Source organism: Oncorhynchus keta, chromosome 35 (assembly GCF_023373465.1).
Source record: "Oncorhynchus keta strain PuntledgeMale-10-30-2019 chromosome 35, Oket_V2, whole genome shotgun sequence".
NCBI lineage: Eukaryota > Metazoa > Chordata > Actinopteri > Salmoniformes > Salmonidae > Oncorhynchus > Oncorhynchus keta.
Window position 1 is genome coordinate 9,516,937 of NC_068455.1, and position 23,336 is coordinate 9,540,272.

The 23,336-nt window shown below is 46.4% G+C and overlaps 1 protein-coding gene across 2 annotated transcripts in view; it reads right to left on the reverse strand.

The window, feature by feature from the left end:
- Positions 1–22,704, reverse strand: part of LOC118369034 (EMILIN-1-like) — a 95,417-nt gene extending 72,713 nt beyond the window's left edge. For both annotated transcript variants that reach the window (XM_052496432.1, XM_052496431.1), the window contains exon 1: positions 22,061–22,704. In XM_052496432.1, the coding sequence (XP_052352392.1) occupies positions 22,061–22,209 (149 nt within the window). In that variant the 5' untranslated portion in view covers positions 22,210–22,704. The remainder of the gene's footprint in view (positions 1–22,060) is intronic.
- Between the last annotated feature and the right edge of the window lie 632 nt (positions 22,705–23,336).

Here is a 23,336-nt window from a genome sequence, read left to right on the forward strand (position 1 = left end):
GGGAATACTGGATCAGGGGATACTGGGTCAGGGCATACTGGGTCATACTAGGTCAGGGAATACTGGGTCAGAATAGGTCAGGACATACTAGGTCAGGGAATACTGGATCAGGGCATACCGGGTCAGGACATACTGGGTCATACTAGGTCAGGGCATACCGGGTCAGGACATACCGGGTCAGGACATACTGGGTCATACTAGGTCAGGGCATACCGGGTCAGGACATACTGGGTCATACTAGGTCAGGACATACCGGGTCAGGACATACTGGGTCAGGACATACTGGGTCATACTAGGTCAGGGAATACTGGGTCAGGACATACCGGGTCAGGACATACTGGGTCATACTAGGTCAGGGAATACTGGGTCAGGGAATACTGGGTCAGGACATACCGGGTCAGGACATACTGGTGGGGCACGGTCAAGTACTACTATATCATGGTTATGTGGATAGAAACATTAGCTTTAATGTGTTTATGTTTTAGGTGGGTCACCTCTTAGAGGTTTGGGAAGCCCTACCTTAAACAATTCCATCTCCGGTCCCGTTAGGTAAACACGGTTGTTTGTGACAGACTTTCTGGACCGTAACACTTAAACAGTGTCAGCTGGTAGAGGATAAACCTCAGGGTGTCCAGAGACAGTCTTTTACAGTACGGAATGTACTGGAGTGAGTCTAACTGCAAACGGAAAGCTTGTTAATCCATAAACAGGAAAGTCGACGGTGGCTGATGAGGCCAAACTTCCGCAGCATCTCAAATGCACTGGGAGGTTAGTGTGCGCGTGCTTACACGTGTGTATGTATATGTGTATGTATACACACACGTGGGTCAGCTTTCTAATAAAGCAGTGAATCTACAGTATAATGCGTAGTGGCATACAGTTGAGCAGACACGTTTTGGGGATTTCTACAGATGGGGAACATTTTATAGCAAGGAGTGAGGAGGGTCCTTTAAAAATGCATTTCATGCAACTGTACCTCATTTACATGATAGAAGACATTAGCAGAATATATTTTTTTATACCACACAAATGGCCAAATGCAGGCTACTATGCAACTCACTATTCAGGTAACTATCAGTACAGCTTGAACCACTAACTCTCACTACAGCTGAAACCACTAACTATCACTACAGCTGAAACCACTAACTATCACTACAGCTGAAACCACTAACTATCATTACAGCTGAAACCACTAACTATCATTACAGCTGAAACCACTAACTATCACTACAGCTGAAACCACTAACTATCACTACAGCTGAAACCACTAACTATCATTACAGCTGAAACCACTAACTATCACTACAGCTGAAACCACTAACTATCATTACAGCTGAAACCACTAACTATCACTACAGCTGAAACCACTAACTATCACGACAGCTGAAACCACTAACTATCATTACAGCTGAAACCACTAACTATCACTTACAGCTGAAACCACTAACTATCACTACAGCTGAAACCACTAACTATCACTACAGCTGAAACCACTAACTATCACTACAGCTGAAACCACTAACTATCACTACAGCTGAAACCACTAACTATCACTACAGCTGAAACCACTAACTATCATTACAGCTGAAACAGAGACAGAGGGATCGAGAGAGACTTGGAGTGAATTTGAGAGAGCGATTTTGGTAGACCTTTCTCAATAAATGTCCCAATACTATGGCGATAAATGCCTAAATAGCCCATGTGAAGCATGTGTCAGAGTTCCCTGGGTGGTCCACCAAAGCCTGTTCTCCACAGAGGAATGTGAAGTCGTTGTCCTGCTGCCTTATCACCGTGTGAGATGAGAGGTAGCAGCATGTTTTATATACATCATTGGTGCCTTGCGGGTGTAATAATTCCTCTCTGAGGAAACAACTCAGTGTGAGGTGATAGGGGGGAGGGGGAGAGCGAGAGAAGGAAGACAGTCATGAAAACAATGCTATCAATATGGATACTTATCTGAGAATAACTTCTTATATGTACAAAAAGTCACTATATGCACTAAAAGTCACTGAACGATACTAAATGCACAAAAAAATCTGCTATATAATAAAGAGGATACAACACATAGTGGGAACACAATTTAATTTTACCTTTATTTTACTAGGCAAGTCAGTTAAGAACAAATTCTTATTTTCAAATGATGGGTTAACTGCCTGTTCAGGGGCAGAACGACAGATTTTGTACCTTGTCAGCTCGGGATTTGAACTTGCAACCTTTCGGTTACTAGTCCAATGCTCTAACCACTAGGCTACCCTGCTGCCCAAACACTGATGGACTGTAATAATGTTGGGTCTTTCGGAAGCTCCTACCCCTGTATTCAGGCCATCAGGGCCTGAATAAACTAAACTAACACAATGCAACACAAATATTACTTATTTATTTCCTTTCGAATAGAATCCACAGACAGCGAGTTGACGATAAATACCTTTACTAAGAGTATTAGTAAATTGACTGACCTGGTATCTCAACAATGCTATTTCTAGGGTAAATTTTAGATGTATGTTATGCATTTTCAGCCATTCCTGAAACCAGAAACAAGCTACCGGAGGGCAATGCCAAAACAAATGGTGTATTGATTCTGTATCCTCACAACACAATCTGCAGAGCTGCGATGACTGTATGCCCCAATATTCAACATTTTGTTGGTGACAAGAATTCCGTACAATAATTTTAGCTGAAAAGCACAAAGTCTTGACTCTTGCGTCGTTTTATATAACAACTCATACACCCTGTACCATGGAATCAGTACATAAACACAACTGATAACACAATACAAAACACACTGACAAAGACAGTGAGCTCCCTCTCCAGCTGTGTTTGTGTGTTTATTAAGGATACCTATTAGTTCCTTCCAAAGCAGCAGCTACTCTTCCTGGGGTCCAGCACATTAAGACAGTCAGTGTGTGAGTGAGTGAGACTTTGTCTTTCTTTAATGAAACATTCTCATTTCATTAAAACCTCACCACCCACTTAAAATAAAACACCAAATATATCCTGTACTGCATACATATACCATACTCACCTTTCCCTCGGTCACACAATACAAAACACCACAAACATCAAAATAACCACAAAAAAAAAAAACTCACCACTTCAAAAACCGTATATCCAAAACATCTTCCCAGCTATACAGACAGCCCCCCCATCACACCAGATCTGTACAGCCTTTAGTCGGAACGCAGCCACCCTGCTCTCCAGTTCCACCAGGCCCTGTCCTCCTTTGTGAACAGTCATTTGTAACACTGCCACCCTCAGCCAGTGATGGTCCGACCAGAAGAAGTCCACCAGCTTGCATTGCAGGTCTGCGAGCAGACCGGTGGGGGGGGTTTGAGGACAGCCAGTTTATGCCACAGAGAAGATTCTATTAGGTTGTTGATCATCAGCACCCTCCCTCTATATGACACTTGGGACAGGAGCCACGTCCACCTGGCCAGTCTTGACACCGCTGCCTGTGATAGCCCCTCCCAGTTCTTCCTGACACACCTCTCTGAGCCCAGGTATACCCTTAACACTTTAAGCCCTTGACAACCCCACTGCAAACCCCCTGGAAGCAGAGGGGTACTATCCCCCAATGCCCTACATAACAGAGCTTTACTCTTGCCCCAGTTTACCTTAGCTGACGAAGCTCCCTCATACACCTTCAGACTGGTCTCTACTGCCTGCATATCCTGCCATCACACAAATGTCATCTGCATATGCTGACATTGCTATGCTTGTCACCACACCCATGCCTGTCCAGCACACTCCCTATAGTCTCCTGCGTAACATGCCCAAAGAAGGCTCAATGGCTTGTGTATATAACTGCCCCAATAGAAGGCATCCTTGTCTGATGCCCGATCTCACCCTGACTGGCTTACTGAGCCCCCCTCCCACCTTGACCATACATGACGCCCCAGCTTACAACAGCTTCACACAGGGGAAGAAAAAAAACCTCTTCCCAAACATCACATTAAACAGATACTCACTCTATCAAACGCCTTCTCTTGATCTAAAGAGACCAGTCCAACATTTCCCTGATTAACAACAAGTTGTCCGTTGTTGAGCATCCCGGAACACAATATGTTTGGTCATTATGTAGTATCGAGTCCAGATGGGACTTCAGTCTGTTAGAGAGGACCTTGGCAAATATCTTGTAATCCGCACAGAGAAATGCCACAGGCCTCCAGTTCTTGAGTTCACAAAAGTCCCCTTTTTTGGGCAGGAGAGTCAGAGCCGCCCAACGGCAGCTCATTGTCAACTCTCCTCCCCCAACGCATTCACGCAACATGCAAAAGAAGTCCAGTCCAATTATTTTGGGGGAATAATTGGACTGGACTTCTTTTGCATGTTGCGTGAACTGACTGGTCCATCTCTGATCCCCCCATTGGTTTCTGACCGGTCCATCTCCTTTGAGCATGGAGAACCTACCTCTTACAAGTGCTCCATTTGCTTTAACCTGGGAAAAAACTACCCAGGTCCCTACGTAATTCAGCTAAATTAGCCTGGAGGCCTACATTGCCTTGCCCCACCACCTCCATCTCACTAATACTACACTCTAGATCCCCCAATGTTCTCCTAGCCTCTGAGGATGAGAGAGCTGTATACTGTTGACAGAAAAGCTGAATTTGGACTTTTCCCACATCCCACCATTGACTCAGAGACTCATACTCCTCTCTTCCCTGCCACCATCTTTCCCAAAAGGTCTGGAAACCTGAGCAAAAAGTGGCATCTTGTAAGAGCTTTACATTAAAATTACAATAGGATGCCTGCCGGGGCCCTGTTGAAATAGATAGCCGAGTCATGGTTGTTGTGATCCGAAAATTCCACCGGGAGAACGGTTGCGCCCAACAGCCTATCGCTCCGATTCCTGGACATGTAAAAACTATCAAGTCGGGCTGCACTCACCCTAGCCCCAAAAACCTTCACCCATGTATACTGTATTGTGTTGGTTCTCCAAACATTCACTAGGTCGAACTGATTAATGATGTCCCTTAACACTCCCACTGACACTGAATGAGGCTCTTCCCCATTTCTGTCTTTCGTAAAAATGTACAGTTCCAGTCCCTGCCGACCACCAGCGTCTCCTCAGGTGCTACCTGTGAAAGTTCCTGTCTAAGACACCCAAATAGAACCCCCCTCTCTCTCCCTGTGTTAGGTGCACACACATTTCTAAAAGATAAAGCCCATGTTGTTAATTTCTGCTTTTACAACAAGCAGCCTACCCCTACACACCTCCTTTGAGGAACATATTTTTACAGACAGACCCAGTACAAAAAGGACAACCACCCTTGCACTAAAATGTGTCCCATGGCTCAAAACAATTGCCCCTTTCCACCAGAGCCCCCAATCGACTTAATTCACCACATCACTATATGTCTCCTGCAGAAACAACACCTGTACTTTTTTTGTTTTACTTATTCACCCAACTCACTCCTCTTTCCCACATCTCTGGTGCCATTTATATTGAGCGAGCCTACCCGAAGAGTCTCCATAAGAAGTGGGAGAAAAGCCAGCAAAGAAAGAGACCAATAGCAAAGCTCAAAAAGCCCCAATGCCAGAAATAAACTATACATCTAAACAGTGTCTAGAGATCGACCCTTAAGCACTGTTGTGACCCACTTCCTCAAACTAAACCATTTCCTGGGTGAGGACACCATGCCCCTCATTTTTCATAGCATGTTGTACTAGTCTTACAAACTTTCTCAGATCAGAAATAAAGCCCTCAAGATAAAAAATGTTCCCCTTGGTGTCATTCAAGAACCTTGTCAGTTCCCTCAACGTGAACTTTGACCCCTCTGCTTGACTGGCTGTCAGCTCCGGACCCAATGAAGAGGAGTCTGAATAAAAAACGTCATCATCCTTTTCCTCAGACTCACTCTCCTCCTCATCTCTATCTCCCATCTTGACCACCTGCCCTTCCACTCTGGTCAGCCCCCCCCTCCCCTCCCCCAGCACCAGGCAAAGGTTCCATGGGGCCTTTGACCACACCAGCCTCTCCCCTCCCACCTCCTTTCTTCTCCCCCTTTTTCCACTTCTGCTTGACACCCTCCTCCTCCTCCTCCCCTCCATTCTCTTACACTTCCCCACTACACTCTCCTCATCCACTAGCATAACCTGACTAGACCCAGCCTCATCTGCACCACCATCCATAGTATGACTAGACCCAGCCTCATCTACACCACCATCCATAGCATGACTAGGCCCAGCCTCAACTACACCACCATCCCTGGCATGACTAGGCCCAGCCTCATCAACACCACCTTCCATAGCATGACTAGGCCCAGCCTCAACTACACCACCATCCCTGGCATGACTAGGCCCAGCCTCAACTACACCACCATCCCTGGCATGACTAGGCCCAGCCTCAACTACACCACCATCCCTGGCATGACTAGGCCCAGCCTAGTTGCTCATTGTAATTCAGAAACAAACACTTGCCTCCGGAACGAAACAACGTGATTAACGGCATCTGCCTGAAAGCCTGCTGACACGAAAACCGCTAGCAAACCTACCAAAACAACTCAGCTCTTTCCTGATTTGATCATCCGTAATAAACTGAGGCAAATTTGTGACTACCACCATGGTCGAAGGGATAGAGAGAGGTGAAATTGGCACCAACACACCCCGTACAAATATTACACTAGCAATTAGCCTACCAAACAAATTAGCTCTTTTCATAAACACAACCACAGCTTTGTTCATTCTAGAAGAAGAATGTATAAATTCAGCTCCAACCTCCTCAACTCCATTCTCAGGAACACACCTGAATCCATGTCGTATCGACAGCTTCTCCTCCGCGCTAGGCTGAGAAGTCATCGTACACACCACACCTTCCAAACCCCAGGAAACTTACTCTGTCCTCTTCCACCCTAACTTTGAAAAAGAAACCTGTGGATACAGCTAAAACAAAGTGTATTAACCCTCCACCATAGAAAATAAAATTGAAAGAAAATAATCAAGTTAGTTAGGACAGAGCCCTCCACACCAAACACTCAAACTCCCAAAAACTCCCAGCATGCACTGCAAGAGAGAAAGAGAGAGATAATGGCTTAGTCTGTGGTCTACTGAGGGAAATACACACAAACAAACACACACACACACACAGGGAAACTGAGCTGTCCAACAACCACATCATCTGGAATGAGCCTGAATTACACAGGCCTCTTCCATGACAGAGCAAAACATTCCGAAGAGAACTCAGAGAACTCGGACAACCAGAGACAGAAGGGGCATGAAAAGCCTGAGAGACACTGACGTAATGGACCATTTATCAGTGCCAGTGTTGCAAGGTGTTAGCGAAGCAGCTTAGATGTTGTAAGTCTAGCTGGGGGTCATTGTCTTATGTCAGACAACGTGTCGATTCCCCCTGCAATGATCTCACAAAAGAGTAATGGGATAGAGCTTTGAAAGTAATTTGGCTACATTGTGCTGTCTAACGTTTGAAAATATTATCTAGGTGCCGTCGCCTAATGAACCCCATTTCATTCTCAAAACAGGCTGAATTAAATCAATGTTAAAACAATACATCTTTACGTAATGTTGATGTGTTTTGGTTTAAGAAGTCTTAGTAGCACCACCTCACATTTCGCTAAGGAGTGTGTGCTTCAATGAGCGGTATTTCTGAAGTTTGACAATGGACACGAATGCTAGCATAAAAACATTAGCTTGCTTCTGAGATAGTCACTGAAATGATGCTGCTAACCAACCAGCCACCTACTTAGTGCTGCACACACATAATGTTGATGGTTTCCAACACAAAAGCTAGCTAGGAAGCTACTGTAGTTGTTGCTTACATTATTATGAGTTTTAATGAAGCAGCTGTTCTGCCAGAGTCATTACAGTAGCCTCCCAAGTCAGCTGACTGATCAGCTGACACAATGATACAAAGTAAGTTTAGCGATCGTGGAGAAACATGCTGATCTACGGACTGATTAGTAAAGGTAGAGCTAGCTATGTCAGTAAGATAGCTACAACAGTAAGCTAACCAGCTAACAGTAAGCTAACCAGCTAACAGTAAGCTAACAGATAGCTAACCAGCTAACAGTAAGCTAACAGATAGCTAACCAGCTAACAGTAAGCTGGTAGTAGCAACCGACATCCTTGCACATGATTTTTTGCAGAGAAAGCCACCACGTTGTTTGTATTTTCTCACAATTAAAAACAATTAAATCCCTGTCACAATGTTGGTAACAATTTAGCTAGTTATTCTGCCTTTTTCAAGCAGAGTCATGCGACAGCGCAGTGATATAAAAAGTACAGAACTGTGTTTTCATTTTTGAACGGTGGATGCTCTGGAATATTAAAATGTTCGTATGAATTCCACATCCGACAAAACAGATAGATTGAAGGATGAGTGTGGTGTAGGTGTGACGCCATCTGACATTAGACAACGGTCAGGGGGGAGATAAACCTGTTGCCAACTCCTATAAGAACACACAACCCAAACAAAGACATTGTTATATTTGATCTTAGTTCCAAGATAATCAAGTCCAATAACTGTTATATTTGATCTTAGGCCAAGATAATCAAGTCCAATAACTGTTATATTTGATCTTAGGCCACGATAATCAAGTCCAATAACTGTTATATTTGATCTTAGGCCACGATAATCAAGTCCAATAACTGTTATATTTGATCTTAGGCCAAGATAATCAAGTCCAATAACTGTTATATTTGATCTTAGGCCACGATAATCAAGTCCAATAACTGTTATATTTGATCTTAGGCCAAGATAATCAAGTCCAATAACTGTTATATTTGATCTTAGGCCACGATAATCAAGTCCAATAACTGTCTAAATTGTTGTTTTTGATGACCGCTTGCCTTTTCACACCCATTTCTTTTGCCAGGTCTCAATACGGTTGGTATTATGTTGGTAAATCAGGGATGGCCAACTTCAGCCCTCATGAGTCACAGTCCTGTTTGGTAACCCTGTCTCCAGATAATGTTATTGATTTACTTGAGACTCAACACGTTGTCCAGGTATTCGCTAATCAGTTTTCAGATTAGAAATAAAAGATGAAAACCAGCAGACACTACAACCTTCACGGTGGTTGGCACCCCTAGACGCACTTCTATAGTCAGGTTAGTATTTCTTCCACTAGTGGTTAAGGTTAGTCTCTCCCACTGGTGGTTAAGGTTGGTCTTTCTAGCCCTAGTGGTTAAGGTTGGTCTTTCTCCCACTAATGGTTAAGGTTAGTATTAGGGAAGGGTTAGCTGATCCTGTCCTCCAAGTACTGGGTCCAAGTGAAGGTCATCATTTTAGAGGACACAGGGGTGTTTAGACCTTTGTCCCTTGACCTCTGACCTGTATCCCACCACGACTGGCAACCCCGTATAAAGCTCTGGACCAGGCATGCCCTCGGCTCACTGTGTCTGACCATTAGTAACATTTAGAACCCTGTCAGCAGCAGGGTGGGATCTGGACTGGTGTTGTTCATACCTAATCCCAGTTCACAGCATTTTCAATTAATTATTTTGTTATTTCTTCAAAGTACGTAATCTTAGTGCATTGATTGATATTTTTGGAAAAACACTTCAGTTCTTGGGGAATGTTAAGTGTTCATTTACAGTTTGTAAAGTGGACAGAAAATAAAACCCTCTGTGAGAGTTACAAGACTTTAATAACTTCATCATTATCAAATAATGAATGCACACAGTTGACAAGAAAGCTGTTTTGATAGCAAAAATATTTTGGCAGAGCAGAGCATGAGAGTTGAGCAGAGGGCATTGAGAAGTTCCTCTTTCAGAGGCCCAGAGTATAAAAATCCCCATTCCATGCGAGTGCTGCATTCTTTGATAAATGTGATTATGGTTTCTGGTTTTCCTTTAAAATACATATTTGATGCATGCATCACATGTGAAACCCCATCGACTAGTCAGTCATTCAGAAGACAGCAAAACAACATGCAGCACAGCGGGATAAATACATCTCCTTAAAATGTCTGTAGGAGTTCCACCGTCGTCTGTAGGAGTTCCACCGTCGTCTGTAGGAGTTCCACCGTCGTCTGTAGGAGTTCCACCGTCGTCTGTAGGAGTTCCACCGTCGTCTGTAGGAGTTCCACCGTCGTCTGTAGGGGTTCCACCGTCGTCTGTAGGAGTTCCACCGTCGTCTGTAGGAGTTCCACCGTCGTCTGTAGGAGTTCCACCGTCGTCTGTAGGAGTTCCCCAGTCTGTAGGGGTTCCACCGTCTGTAGGGGTTCCCCCGTCGTCTGTAGGGGTTCCACCGTCGTCTGTAGGGGTTCCACCGTCTGTAGGGGTTCCACCGTCTGTAGGGGTTCCACCGTCTGTAGGGGTTCCACCGTCTGTAGGGGTTCCTCCGTCTGTAGGGGTTCCTCCGTCTGTAGGGGTTCCACCGTCTGTAGGAGTTGCTCCGTCGTCTGTAGGGAGCTCCCCCGTCGTCTGTAGGGGTTCCACCGTCGTCTGTAGGGGTTCCCCCGTCTGTAGGAGTTGCTCCGTCGTCTGTAGGGAGCTCCCCCGTCGTCTGTAGGGAGCTCCCCCGTCGTCTGTAGGGAGCTCCCCCGTCGTCTGTAGGACTTGCTCAGTCTTCTGTAGGACTTGCTCCGTCGTCTGTAGGGAGCTCCCCCGTCGTCTGTAGGGAGCTCCCCCGTCGTCTGTAGGGAGCTCCCCCGTCGTCTGTAGGGAGCTCCCCCGTCGTCTGTAGGGAGCTCCCCCGTCGTCTGAAGGGAGCGCCCCCGTCGTCTGTAGGGAGCTCCCCCGTCGTCTGTAGGGAGCTCCCCCGTCGTCTGTAGGGAGCTCCCCCGTCGTCTGAAGGGAGCTCCCCCGTCGTCTGAAGGGAGCTCCCCCGTCGTCTGTAGGGAGCGCCCCCGTCGTCTGTAGGGAGCTCCCCCGTCGTCTGAAGGGAGCTCCCCCGTCGTCTGAAGGGAGCGCCCCCGTCGTCTGTAGGGAGCGCCCCCGTCGTCTGAAGGGAGCTCCCCCGTCGTCTGAAGGGAGCGCCCCCGTCGTCTGTAGGGAGCGCCCCCGTCGTCTGTAGGGAGCGCCCCCGTCGTCTGTAGGGAGCGCCCCCGTCGTCTGAAGGGAGCTCCCCCGTCGTCTGAAGGGAGCTCCCCCGTCGTCTGAAGGGAGCTCCCCCGTCGTCTGAAGGGAGCTCCCCCGTCGTCTGTAGGGAGTTACTCCGTCGTCTGTAGGGAGCTCCCCCGTCGTCTGTAGGAGTTACTCCGTCGTCTGTAGGGAGCTCCCCCGTCATCTGTAGGAGATGCTCCGTCGTCTGTAGGAGTTGCTCCGTCGTCTGTAGGGAGCTCCCCCGTCATCTGTAGGAGATGCTCCGTCGTCTGTAGGAGTTGCTCCGTCGTCTGTAGGGAGCTCCCCCGTCGTCTGTAGGGAGCTCCCCCGTCGTCTGTAGGGAGCTCCCCCGTCGTCTGTAGGGAGCTCCCCAGTCGTCTGTAGGGAGCTCCCCAGTCGTCTGTAGGAGATGCTCCGTCGTCTGTAGGAGCTCCTCCGTCGTCTGTAGGAGCTCCTCCGTCGTCTGTAGGAGCTCCTCCGTCGTCTGTAGGAGCTCCTCCGTCGTCTGTAGGAGTTCCCCCTTCGTCTGTAGGAGCTCCTCCGTCGTCTGTAGGGAGCTCCCCCGTCGTCTGTAGGGAGCGCCCCCGTCGTCTGTAGGGAGCGCCCCCGTCGTCTGTAGGGAGCTCCCCCGTCGTCTGTAGGGAGCGCCCCCGTCGTCTGTAGGGAGCTCCCCCGTCGTCTGTAGGGAGCTCCCCCGTCGTCTGAAGGGAGCGCCCCCGTCGTCTGTAGGGAGCGCCCCCGTCGTCTGAAGGGAGCTCCCCCGTCGTCTGAAGGGAGCGCCCCCGTCGTCTGTAGGGAGCGCCCCCGTCGTCTGTAGGGAGCGCCCCCGTCGTCTGTAGGGAGCGCCCCCGTCGTCTGAAGGGAGCTCCCCCGTCGTCTGAAGGGAGCTCCCCCGTCGTCTGAAGGGAGCTCCCCCGTCGTCTGAAGGGAGCTCCCCCGTCGTCTGTAGGGAGTTACTCCGTCGTCTGTAGGGAGCTCCCCCGTCGTCTGTAGGAGTTACTCCGTCGTCTGTAGGGAGCTCCCCCGTCATCTGTAGGAGATGCTCCGTCGTCTGTAGGAGTTGCTCCGTCGTCTGTAGGGAGCTCCCCCGTCATCTGTAGGAGATGCTCCGTCGTCTGTAGGAGTTGCTCCGTCGTCTGTAGGGAGCTCCCCCGTCGTCTGTAGGGAGCTCCCCCGTCGTCTGTAGGAGCTCCCCGTCGTCTGTAGGGAGCTCCCCAGTCGTCTGTAGGGAGCTCCCCAGTCGTCTGTAGGAGATGCTCCGTCGTCTGTAGGAGCTCCTCCGTCGTCTGTAGGAGCTCCTCCGTCGTCTGTAGGAGCTCCTCCGTCGTCTGTAGGAGCTCCTCCGTCGTCTGTAGGAGCTCCTCCGTCGTCTGTAGGAGTTCCCCCTTCGTCTGTAGGGAGCTCCCCCGTCGTCTGTAGGGAGCGCCCCCGTCGTCTGTAGGGAGCGCCCCCGTCGTCTGTAGGGAGCTCCCCCGTCGTCTGTAGGGAGCGCCCCCGTCGTCTGTAGGGAGCTCCCCCGTCGTCTGTAGGGAGCTCCCCCGTCGTCTGTAGGGAGCTCCCCCGTCGTCTGTAGGAGATGCTCCGTCGTCTGTAGGAGATGCTCCGTCGTCTGTAGGAGTTCCTCCGTCGTCTGTAGGGAGCTCCCCCGTCGTCTGTAGGAAGCTCCCCCGTCGTCTGTAGGGAGCTCCCCCGTCGTCTGTAGGGAGCTCCCCCGTCGTCTGTAGGGAGCTCCCCCGTCGTCTGTAGGGAGCTCCCCCGTCGTCTGTAGGGGGTTCCCCCGTCGTCTGTAGGGGGTTCCCCCCAGAGTTTTTGGCTTGATTATTGGGACCACCCTTACGTAAAATGTATATGCACACATGACAGTAAGTGGCTTTGGATGAAAGCATCTGCTAAATGGCGATTATTATTACTATTATTCATTTTATATTATTGTAAAAGTGGCCACCCGGTCACTATTCCTATAGAAAATGTGTGGGCAGAACTGAAAAAGCATGTGAGCAAGGAGGCCTACAAACCTGACTCAGTTACACCAGCTCTGTCAGGAGGAACGGGCCAAAATTCACCCAACTTGTTGTGGGAAGCTTGTTGAAGGGTTCCTGTAGCGTTTGACCCAAGTTAAACAATTTAAAGGCAATGCTACCAAATACTAATTGAGTGTATGCAAACTTCTGACCCACTGGGAATGTGATGAAAGAAATAAAAGCTGAAATAAAAAATAAAAATCACTCAACTATTATTCTGACATTTCACATTCTTAAAATAAAGTGGTGATCCTAACTGACCTAAAAACAGGGATTATTTACTAGGATTAAATGTCAGGAATTGTGGGAAAACTGAGTTTAAATGTATTTGGCTAAGGTGTGTGTAACCAACCGACTTCAACTGTATGTCCTCATCTGAAGGACCATTAGGTTCCATGATAAGAGGTTAAAATCAAATTCCTAAATAAATCAAATTTAATCCATAAACAAGTAGCATAGACCACTCGGCCGAAGTCATTATAGAGGACACAATAATACGGACTTCCAAATATTTACATGTATATACCTCTATTAAGTTCCTGATACGCTCTTAGAAAAAAAAGGTTCTGGATAGAACCAAACAGGGTTAAATGCTTGCTTCATATGTGGCAGCCCTAAAGGTTCTATAACAGAACCAGAGTTGGTTCAACATAGAACTCTATAATCAAACCCAAAGGGTTCTATATGGAACCAATTTTGGTTCAGTGAAGACGAACCTCTGGGGTTCTGATCAAAGAACCTGACAAATGTCACGCCTTGGTCATTGTATTTTGTGTTTTCGTTATATATTTGGTCAGGCCAGGGTGTGACATGGGTTTATGTTGTTGTATTTCGTATTGGGGTTTTTGTATTATTGGGATTGCGGCTGAGTAGGGGTGTTGTATGGGCTTGGCTGCCTGAGGCGGTTCTCAATCAGAGTCACGTGATTCTCGTTGTCTCTGATTGGGAACCGTATTTAGGTAGCCTGGGTTTCGCTTTGTATTTCGTGGGTGATTGTTCCCATCTCTGTGTTGTTTCACCAGATAGTCTGTAATTAGGTTTCACGTTCTGTTTGTTGTTTTTGTATAGTTATTTCATGTGTCACTTTTTCCATTAAAGTCATGAGTAACCACCACGCTGCATTTCGGTCCGACTCTCTTTCGACAAACGAAGAACGATGTTACAACAAAAAGGTTCTGTTCTGTATAGAACCTTTTGGCTGCCATATATGAAGCAAGCAATATAACTCTATTTGGTTATATCCAGATAAAAAATAATCTAAGAGTGTAGCCAATTCTCTAAAATCCATTCATTCATGCATTTGTTAGACTATTCATTACCATACCAGTTATCCCCCCCCCCCCACACACACACACACACACACACACACACACACACACAAAGAGTGATGCATGCCAACAAAGCCACTACACAACTCAACAGAAAACAGCAGAGTCCCAACAGCAGTTCCAACACCTTACCACTGTTACACCTGGCTATCAGAGGAGCCTTGTCTGGCAGCGTAACAGTTCATTCAGCCTCATTTAATACCTTTAAAAAGAACATAGCAGATATGGCTGACTTGCTTAAAAATGTGGTTTCTACTGACAGTTGAGATTTACAGACTCTGGCATAAGGGATGCACAGTAAACAAAAAGAAGATAATACATGAAAATGTAACTAAACACAAGAGGAAAACAATTAAATACACAAGGATGGAGCTACTGAATATACAGGAAGTACCAGTACCAGGTCAATGTGGAGCTGTGTACAGGAGGTACCAGTACCAGATCAATGTGGAGCTATGTACAGGAAGTACCAGTACCAGATCAATGTGGAGCTATGTACAGGAAGTACCAGTACCAGGTCAATGTGGAGCTGTGTACAGGAGGTACCAGTACCAGATCAATGTGGAGCTATGTACAGGAGGTACCAGTACCAGATCAATGTGGAGCTGTGTACAGGAGGTACCAGTACCAGATCAATGTGGAGCTGTGTACAGGAGGTACCAGTACCAGATCAATGTGGAGCTATGTATAGGAGGTACCAGTACCAGATCAATGTGGAGCTATGTATAGGAGGTACCAGTACCAGATCAATGTGGAGCTATGTATAGGAGGTACCAGTACCAGATCAATGTGGAGCTATGTATAGGAGGTACCAGTACCAGATCAATGTGGAGCTGTGTACAGGAGGTACCAGTACCAGATCAATGTGGAGCAATGTACAGGAGGTACCAGTACCAGATCAATGTGGAGCTGTGTACAGGAGGTACCAGTACCAGATCAATGTGGAGCTGTGTACAGGAGGTACCAGTACCAGATCAATGTGGAGCTGTGTACAGGAGGTACCAGTACCAGATCAATGTGGAGCTATGTATAGGAGGTACCAGTACCAGATCAATGTGGAGCTGTGTACAGGGGGTACCAGTACCAGATCAATGTGGAGCTATGTACAGGGAGTACTAGAAACAGATCAATTTGCAGAGTGCAATGTACTTGAGGTAGATATGTACATGAAGGCAGGGTAAAGTGACTAGGCATCAGGATAGATAGTAATAAGAGTAAAATAAAGATCAGACCAGCAGCAGCAAACGATGAGTGTAAAAGTGTGTTAGTTTGTTTGTGTTGTGTCGGTATTTAGGAATGTGTGTTATGTATGTGTGTATTTAGTGTTTGAATGTGTGAGGGATTTGAGTGGGAGTGACAGTGTAGTGTCTATGAGTGAGTGTGTATATGGTGTGTATATAAAGACTAGTGAGTGTGCGTAGGGTCAGTGCAGATAGTTGGTGCTTCTTCAGGATCGGTGGGTCCCCTGCGGAACTGTTGAGCTAACGTAGGCTAATGCGATTAGCATGAGATTGTATGTATAACAAGAACATTTCCCAGGACATAGACATATCTGATATTGGCACAAAGCTTAAATTCTTGTTAATCTAACTGCACTGTCCAATTTACAGTAGCTATTACAGTGAAATAATACCATGCAATTGTTTGAAGAGAGTTCAAAGTTATTTTAATAAACAAATTAGGTACATTTGGGCAGTCTTGATACAACATTTTGAACAGAAATACAATAATTCGTTGAATCAGTCGAAAACTTTGCACATACAATTCTGCCATCTAGTGGCCAAAATCTAAATTGCACCTGGGCTCAAATAATACATTATGACCTCTCTCTTGCATTTCAAAGATGGTACAAAAACAATTGAAAAAACTGTTTTTTTCTTTGTATTATCTTTTACCAGATCTAACGTGTTATATTCTCCTACATTCCTTTCACATTTCCATACACTTCAAAGTGTTTCCTTTCAAATGGGATCAAGAAAAGACAGGCTTCAGGGCCTGAGCTACAGGCAGTTAGATTTGGGTATGTAATTTTAGGCTATTTTGTTTTTAAAGGGCCGATCCTTAAGAGGATTTAATTTACTGTATAGAAGTCTGGCTCGGGGGTAGAAGTGTCTCGGTGCCTGTTGATCCGAGAGTCAATGCGTCAGTACCTTTTGCCGGACAGTAGCCGAGTGACCGGTATATGGCTTGCGTGGCTGGAGTCTGACATTTTTCCAGGCTCTTCCCTGACATAGAGATCCTGGATGGCAGGGAGCTTAGTCCCAGTGATGTACTGGGCTGTCTGCATCACCCTTTATAGCGCTTTGCACTCAAGGGCGGTGCAATTGCCATACCAAGTGGTGATGCAGCCAGTCAAGATGCTCTCCATGGTGCAGCTGTAGAACTTAACGAGGATCTGGGGACCCATGCTAATTATTTTCAGCCTCCTGGTATATATAGTGTGTGGACCATGTTAAGTCCTTAGTGATGTGGATGCCAAGGAGCTTGAAGCTCTCGACTCGCTCCACAGCAGCCCTGCTGATGTGGATGGGGGCGTGCTCTCCTCTCTTTCTCCTATAGTCTACGATCAGCTCCTTGGTCTTCATGACGTTGAGGGAGAGGTTGTTGTCCTGTGGCACCACACTACTAAGTCCACCATCGATGTTGGTGTTGAAGTTGTGCGCGACCATGCTCATCGTGGGTTAACAGGGAGCACAGGATGTTGAGAGTCAGTGTGGCGTTGTTGCCTACCCTCACCACCTTAGGCCGATCCGTCAGGAAGTCCAGGATCCAGTTGCATTGGTGTTGGAGTTGTGCGCGGCCATGCTCATCGTGGGTTAACAGGGAGCACAGGATGTTGAGAGTCAGTGTGGCCTTGTTGCCTACCCTCACCACCTTAGGCCGATCCGTCAGGAAGTCCAGGATCCAGTTGCATTGGTGTTGAATACCAAGCTTCCATTCCTCCTTTCACGAGCGGATTTATGGCTGATTTAAAAATCCTCAACCCTGTTACAGTCAACTCTGTTACTTTATTTGGCACGTGATAGGTTTTTCTTTAACCTCTTGAGATGGTAAAATGTTTTTTTTTTTAATGAAGCTGAACATGTGCTCTTTATGACCGAATGTTAAAGAGTTACACTTCTCAAGAGGCACCGAATCGGTGGAACGACCCTACATTCAATTCCCAAGCAAATCAAAGTGAGCTATGTACCATATAGTTAATACACATTTAGTATGGGCTAGTGTGTTATTGTAGTGATAGGGCAGTGTTTCCCAGCTGCAGTCCTCCAGTACACCAACAGCACACATTGTTTTGTTGTAGATCCGGACAAAATGACCTGATTTAGGTCATTGAGGACTGGATGATTAATTGATATGTTGAATCAGTTGTGCTTTGTCCGGGGCTGGAGTTGAGAAACACTGAGTCTGGGAGCCAGGACTTTATAGACGGTTTGGGGTGCAGTAAGCGGAGTCTGGTCACTAGGGCTTTTTATCCTGTTTGGGCTGCAGTAAGCCGAGTCTGGGAGCAAGGCCTTTCTAGCCTGTTTGAACTCTTTGTTATAACAGAATGTCAACTCCTACTGATGACAGGGGAACCCCTACTGATGACGGGGGGAACTCCTACTGATGACGGGGAACTCTTTGATGACGGGGAACCCCTACTGAACAACCCCTACTGATGACGAACCCCTACTGATCAACCCCTACTGATGACGGGGAACCCCTACTGATGACAACTCCTACTGATGACGGGGAACTCCTACTGATGACGGGGAACCCCTACTGATGACAGGGGAACCCCTACTGATGACGGGGGAACCCCTACTGATGACAGGGGAACCCCTACTGATGACAGGGGAACCCCTACTGATGACGGGGGAACCCCTACTGATGACGGGGGAACCCCTACTGATGACGGGGGAACCCCTACTGATGACGGGGGAACCCCTACTGATGAGGGGGAACCCCTACTGATGACGGGGGAACTCCTACAGTACGTCATGGCTGGGAGGAGGAACTCCCTTGTCTTCCTTACGCTTCACCACACCCAACACTAAACTGGCAATAACCTAGAGATATCTGTGTGTGTGTGTGCGTGGGTGCCTACGTGGATGTGTGTGTGTGTGTGTGTGTGTGTGGATGTGTGTGTGTGTGCATGCATACGTGGGTGTGTGTGCGTGCCTACGTGGGTGTGTGTGTGTGTGCGTGGGTGCCTACGTGGGTGTGTGTGTGTGGGTGCGTACGTGGGTGTGTGTGTGTGTGCGTGCGTACGTGTGTGTGCGTGGGTGCGTACGTGGGTGTGTGTGCGGGTGCGTACGTGGGTGTGTGTGCTTGCTAGTGATACCCCTTTCGCTCTCCCTCTCCACCCCTATCGCTCTCCCTCTCCAGCCCTTTTGTTAATTATATAGTTTACTTGCTTTGGCAATGTTAACATATGTTTCCCATGCCAATAAAGCTCTTGAATTGAATTGAAAGGGATGGAGAGGGAGAGAGAAAGGGATAAAGAGAGCGGGAGAGTGAGTGGGGACAGCAAAAGAGAGGATGTATGTGTGTGTGCGTGAGTGTGTGCACGTGTGATTCACTGGTGTTACGAGACACTAGGATTCCTCCCTAGAGCTCCTGTAAGCCCCCTCAGTGAGTGGGAGGGGAGACGCTGTTTTCATGGAACATTTGGATGAGGGAAGGACTGCTCATCTGTGTTACATTTAGTCTCACTCTCAGCAAGTTAGACAGACAAGACAAACAGACACACAGGCAGACACACAAACATTCCATAACAAAGCCATCACCTACAGAGAGATAAACCTGGAGAAGAGTCCCCTAAGCAAGCTATTTATTTAAAATTAAAAATAAAATTAAAATTAAAAATGTAAACATAGGACATAACACATCACGACAAGAGATACAAGACAACACTACATAAAGAGAGACCTAAGACAACAACATAGCAAGGCAGCAACATAGCATGGTAGCAACATAGCATGGTAGCAACACAGCATGACAATAACATGGTAGCAACACAGCATGGTAGCAACATAGCATGGTAGCAACACAACATGGTACAAACACAACATGGTACAAACACAACATGGTACAAACATTATTGGGAACAGACAACAGCACAAAGGGCAAGAAGGTAGAGAAAACATATCACGCAAAGCAGCCACAACTGTCAGTAAGAGTGTCCATCATTAAGTATTTGAGTTAAGCGATTGAGATGAATCATGAGGACAGAAAGAAAATTACTAGACACATTGGGAAAAAAAACACAAAAAAAACCCAGCTTAAACTAGAATGCTATTTGGCCCTAAACAGAGAGTACACCGTGGCAGAATACCTGACCACTCTGACTGAACCAAAATTAAGGAAACCTTTGAGTATGTACAGACTCAGTGAGAATAGCCTTCAACGAGCTGTATAGGGCCATTAGCAAAAAGAAAATGCTCATCCAGAGGCGGCGCTCCTACTGAATTTCTCCAAGCAGGTTACATGTCCAACCAGAGGTGGGGAAAAAAACTCCACTCCAGGTAGTACCAGCGACTCGCTCAGTACAGAAGTGGTCAGAAGACAGAGGCTAAGCTACAGGACTGTTTTGCTAGCACAGACTGGAATATGTTTCGGGAGTCTCCCGATGGCATTGAGGAGTATACCACATCAGTCACTGGCTTCATCAATAAGTGTGTCGATGACATCGTCCCCGTACATACCCCAACAAGAATCCATGGATTACAGACAACCGCACTGAGCGGGACTCTAACTCGGACGCTTATAAGAAATCCCACAATGCCCTCCGACGAACCATCAAACAGGCAAAGTGTCATTTTTTTATTTTTTTATTTGACCTTTATTTAACTAGGCAAGTCAGTTAAGAACAAATTCTTATTTTCAATGACGGCCTAGGAACAGTGGGTTAACTGCCTGTTCAGGGGCAGAACAACAGATTTGTACCTTGTCAGCTCGGGGGTTTGAACTTGCAACCTTCCGGTTACTAGTCCAACGCTCTAACCACTAGGCTACCATGTCTCCCCAATACAGGACTAAGATTGAATGCTACAACACAGGGCTTGCAAACTATTACGGACTGTAAAGGCCGTGAGCTGCCCAGTGACACGAGCCTGCCAGACCAGCTAATTAACTTCTATGCGCACTTTGAGGCAAACACTGAGGCATGCAAGCTCTCCGTAGCCGATGTGAGTAAGACCTTTAAGCAGGTCAACATTCAGATGGATTACCAGGACGTGTGCTCCAAACATGTGCAGACCAACTGGCAAGTGTCTTCACTGACATTTTTAACCTGTCCCTGACCGAGTCTGTAATACCAACAACTTTCAAGCAGACCACTATAGTCCATGTACCCAAGAACACCAAGGTCAGCTTCCTAAGTGACTACCGACCCGTAGCACTCAGGTCTGTAGTCATGAAGTGTTTTGAAAGGCTGGTCATGGCTCACAACACCACCATTATCCCAGAAACCCTAGACCCACTCCAATTTGCATACCGTCCCAACAGATCATGCAATCTCTAATGAACTCCACACTGCCCTTTCCCACCTGGACAAAAGGAACACCTAAGTGAGAATGCTATTCAGTGACTACAGCTCAACACCATAGTGCCTTCAAAGATCATCACTAAGCTAAGCACCTTGGGACTAAACACCTCCCTCTGCAACTGGATCCTGGACTTCCTGACAGGCCATCCCCTGGTGGTAAGGGTATGTAATAACACAGTTGCCAAGCTGAGACTGACAGAAAATTAAGGAAACTTTGACTATGTACTGACTCAGTGAGCAAAGCCTTGCTATTGAGAAAGGCTGCCATACACAGATCTGTCTCTCAAGAGAAGACAGGTAATGTGCACAATGCCCACAAAATGAGATGGAAACTGAGCTGTACGTCCTAACCTCCTGCCAAATGTATGACCATAGAGACACATATTTCCATTAGATTCCACAGACCCACAAAGAATTCGAAAACAAATCCAAATTTGAGATTAATATATATATATATATATATATATATATATATATATATATATATATATATAGTGTGTGTGAAATACCACAGTGTGACATCACAGTAGCAAGATGTGTGACCTGTTGCCACAAGAAAAGGGCAACCAGTGAAGAACAAACACCATTGTAAATAACCTATTTTTACATTTATTTAAATTTCCCTTTTGTACTTTAACTATTTGCACACCATTACAACAATGTATATAGATAGACATAATATGACATTTGAAATGTCTTTAGTCTTTTGGAACTTGAGAGTGTAATGTTCACTGTTCATTTTTCATTGTTTCTTTCACTTTTGTGTTATTATAAATGTAACTGGCTTTGGCAATGTAAACATGTTTCCCATGACAATAAAGCCCCTTGAATTGAGAGAAAAAGACTGAGACTACTCCAGCGGACTCTCTTTGGTGTTTATGGTGTAGACAACATGGGAGAGAAAATAAAGGAGCGCCATAGCAGTAAAACATATATTAGCTCAGTTTCTTATAGGAATAAAGGTTTGGGGTCATTTAAACAACTACTATTGTTTTTTTTAACACTGATTTCCTTTAGCGTGTTACACCTGCACTCCAAATGAGACCCACGCCTGATCCTTTCACCAAGTTGGGATCCTTCGCTGAGTAATCAGCTTTGACATGTTCAATGCATCAGCTTCTCCCAGCTGTTTGGTATACCGTTTGACATCAGAGTGAGTGCGTTGTGTGTTTGTTTAATACCTGTGTCTGCTTGCCGCCCGGACGCCGTTCTGTGGCAGCACCTGGGTCTGTCCGGAGTAGAGATTATACCGCTGCGGGTACGAAGCACCCCGAATTTCCCCGAACCAAGTCAACACCCACAGGAATAGAAACATAACTGGTCCCGCCATCCCTCCACACGAAACAACAAAAACTAACTTTTAAGTGAAAACTCGTAAATAATCCTCCCGTTTGTTAATGAACTTTTATTCCACACGAATAGCGGAGAAGTAAATTCCGATCAGCCGTGATGCACTGTCCCTCTCCAGAGTCGGGTAAGTCCATACTATCGACCCATAGTTAGGCTATAGCGGGATGTGAGACAGTATCTCCAACCCGTCTTTACCTGAACATCGATACTATAGTCCTCTGATTGATAGCACGTATATTGATTTCAACGATGTCCAAAAGCAGCTGCTATTCACTTTATAAGACACTCCGAGGCGGATCTGTGAGCCTGCTGTTGTTTTTCCCGACGTTCAAATAAGCTACAGTTTCCGAGAAATAGTTTACGCTTTTAGTAATTTAGTAAAGTTATTGCGAACCAAAGCTGCAAAGAAGGTAGCTGGAGTTTCAAGCGCAGCAGAATTGGAATGACTATGTTCCCCTTCTCTCTCCTTTCTTCCCTCCTTTACTCCCTCCCTCCTTTACTCCTTTACTCCCACCCTCCTTTACTCCCTCCCTCCTTCCTTCCCTCCCTCCCTCCCTCCTTTACTCCTTTACTGCGTTGCCCGACCCCTCCCTAGGCTACATATCCAGCACTTACGCTCATTTAGCACAGATCTAGGACCAGTTTAAACTCCCCAAATTAAGGTCAGCGGAAACTCTACATTGACATTAGATCAGTGCCTGGGAACAACTTGGGGTAATTCAACTCCCGAATGAGAACATCGTCTATATTTACTGTCACTTATCTGACTACAGCACCGGTATACAGTATCTGCTCTTGGACAAACGGATGAGTGTTCTTGAAAAATAACTGAGGAGTTTGGTGTGTTTAACTAGGGATGTCTTTGAAAACGTCTCTGTGGATAAGAGACTGGGAAGTTGATTAGATACACTTACTGTCCAGTTGCAATCCTACTTTCTGGACATAATGTACAGTTGAAGTCTGGGGTTTACATACACTTAGGATGGAGTCATTAAAACTTGTTTTTCAACCACTCCACATATTTCTTGTTAACAAACTATAGTTTTTGGCAAGTCGGTTAGGACATCTACTTTATGTATGACATGTCATTTTTCCAACAATTGTTTA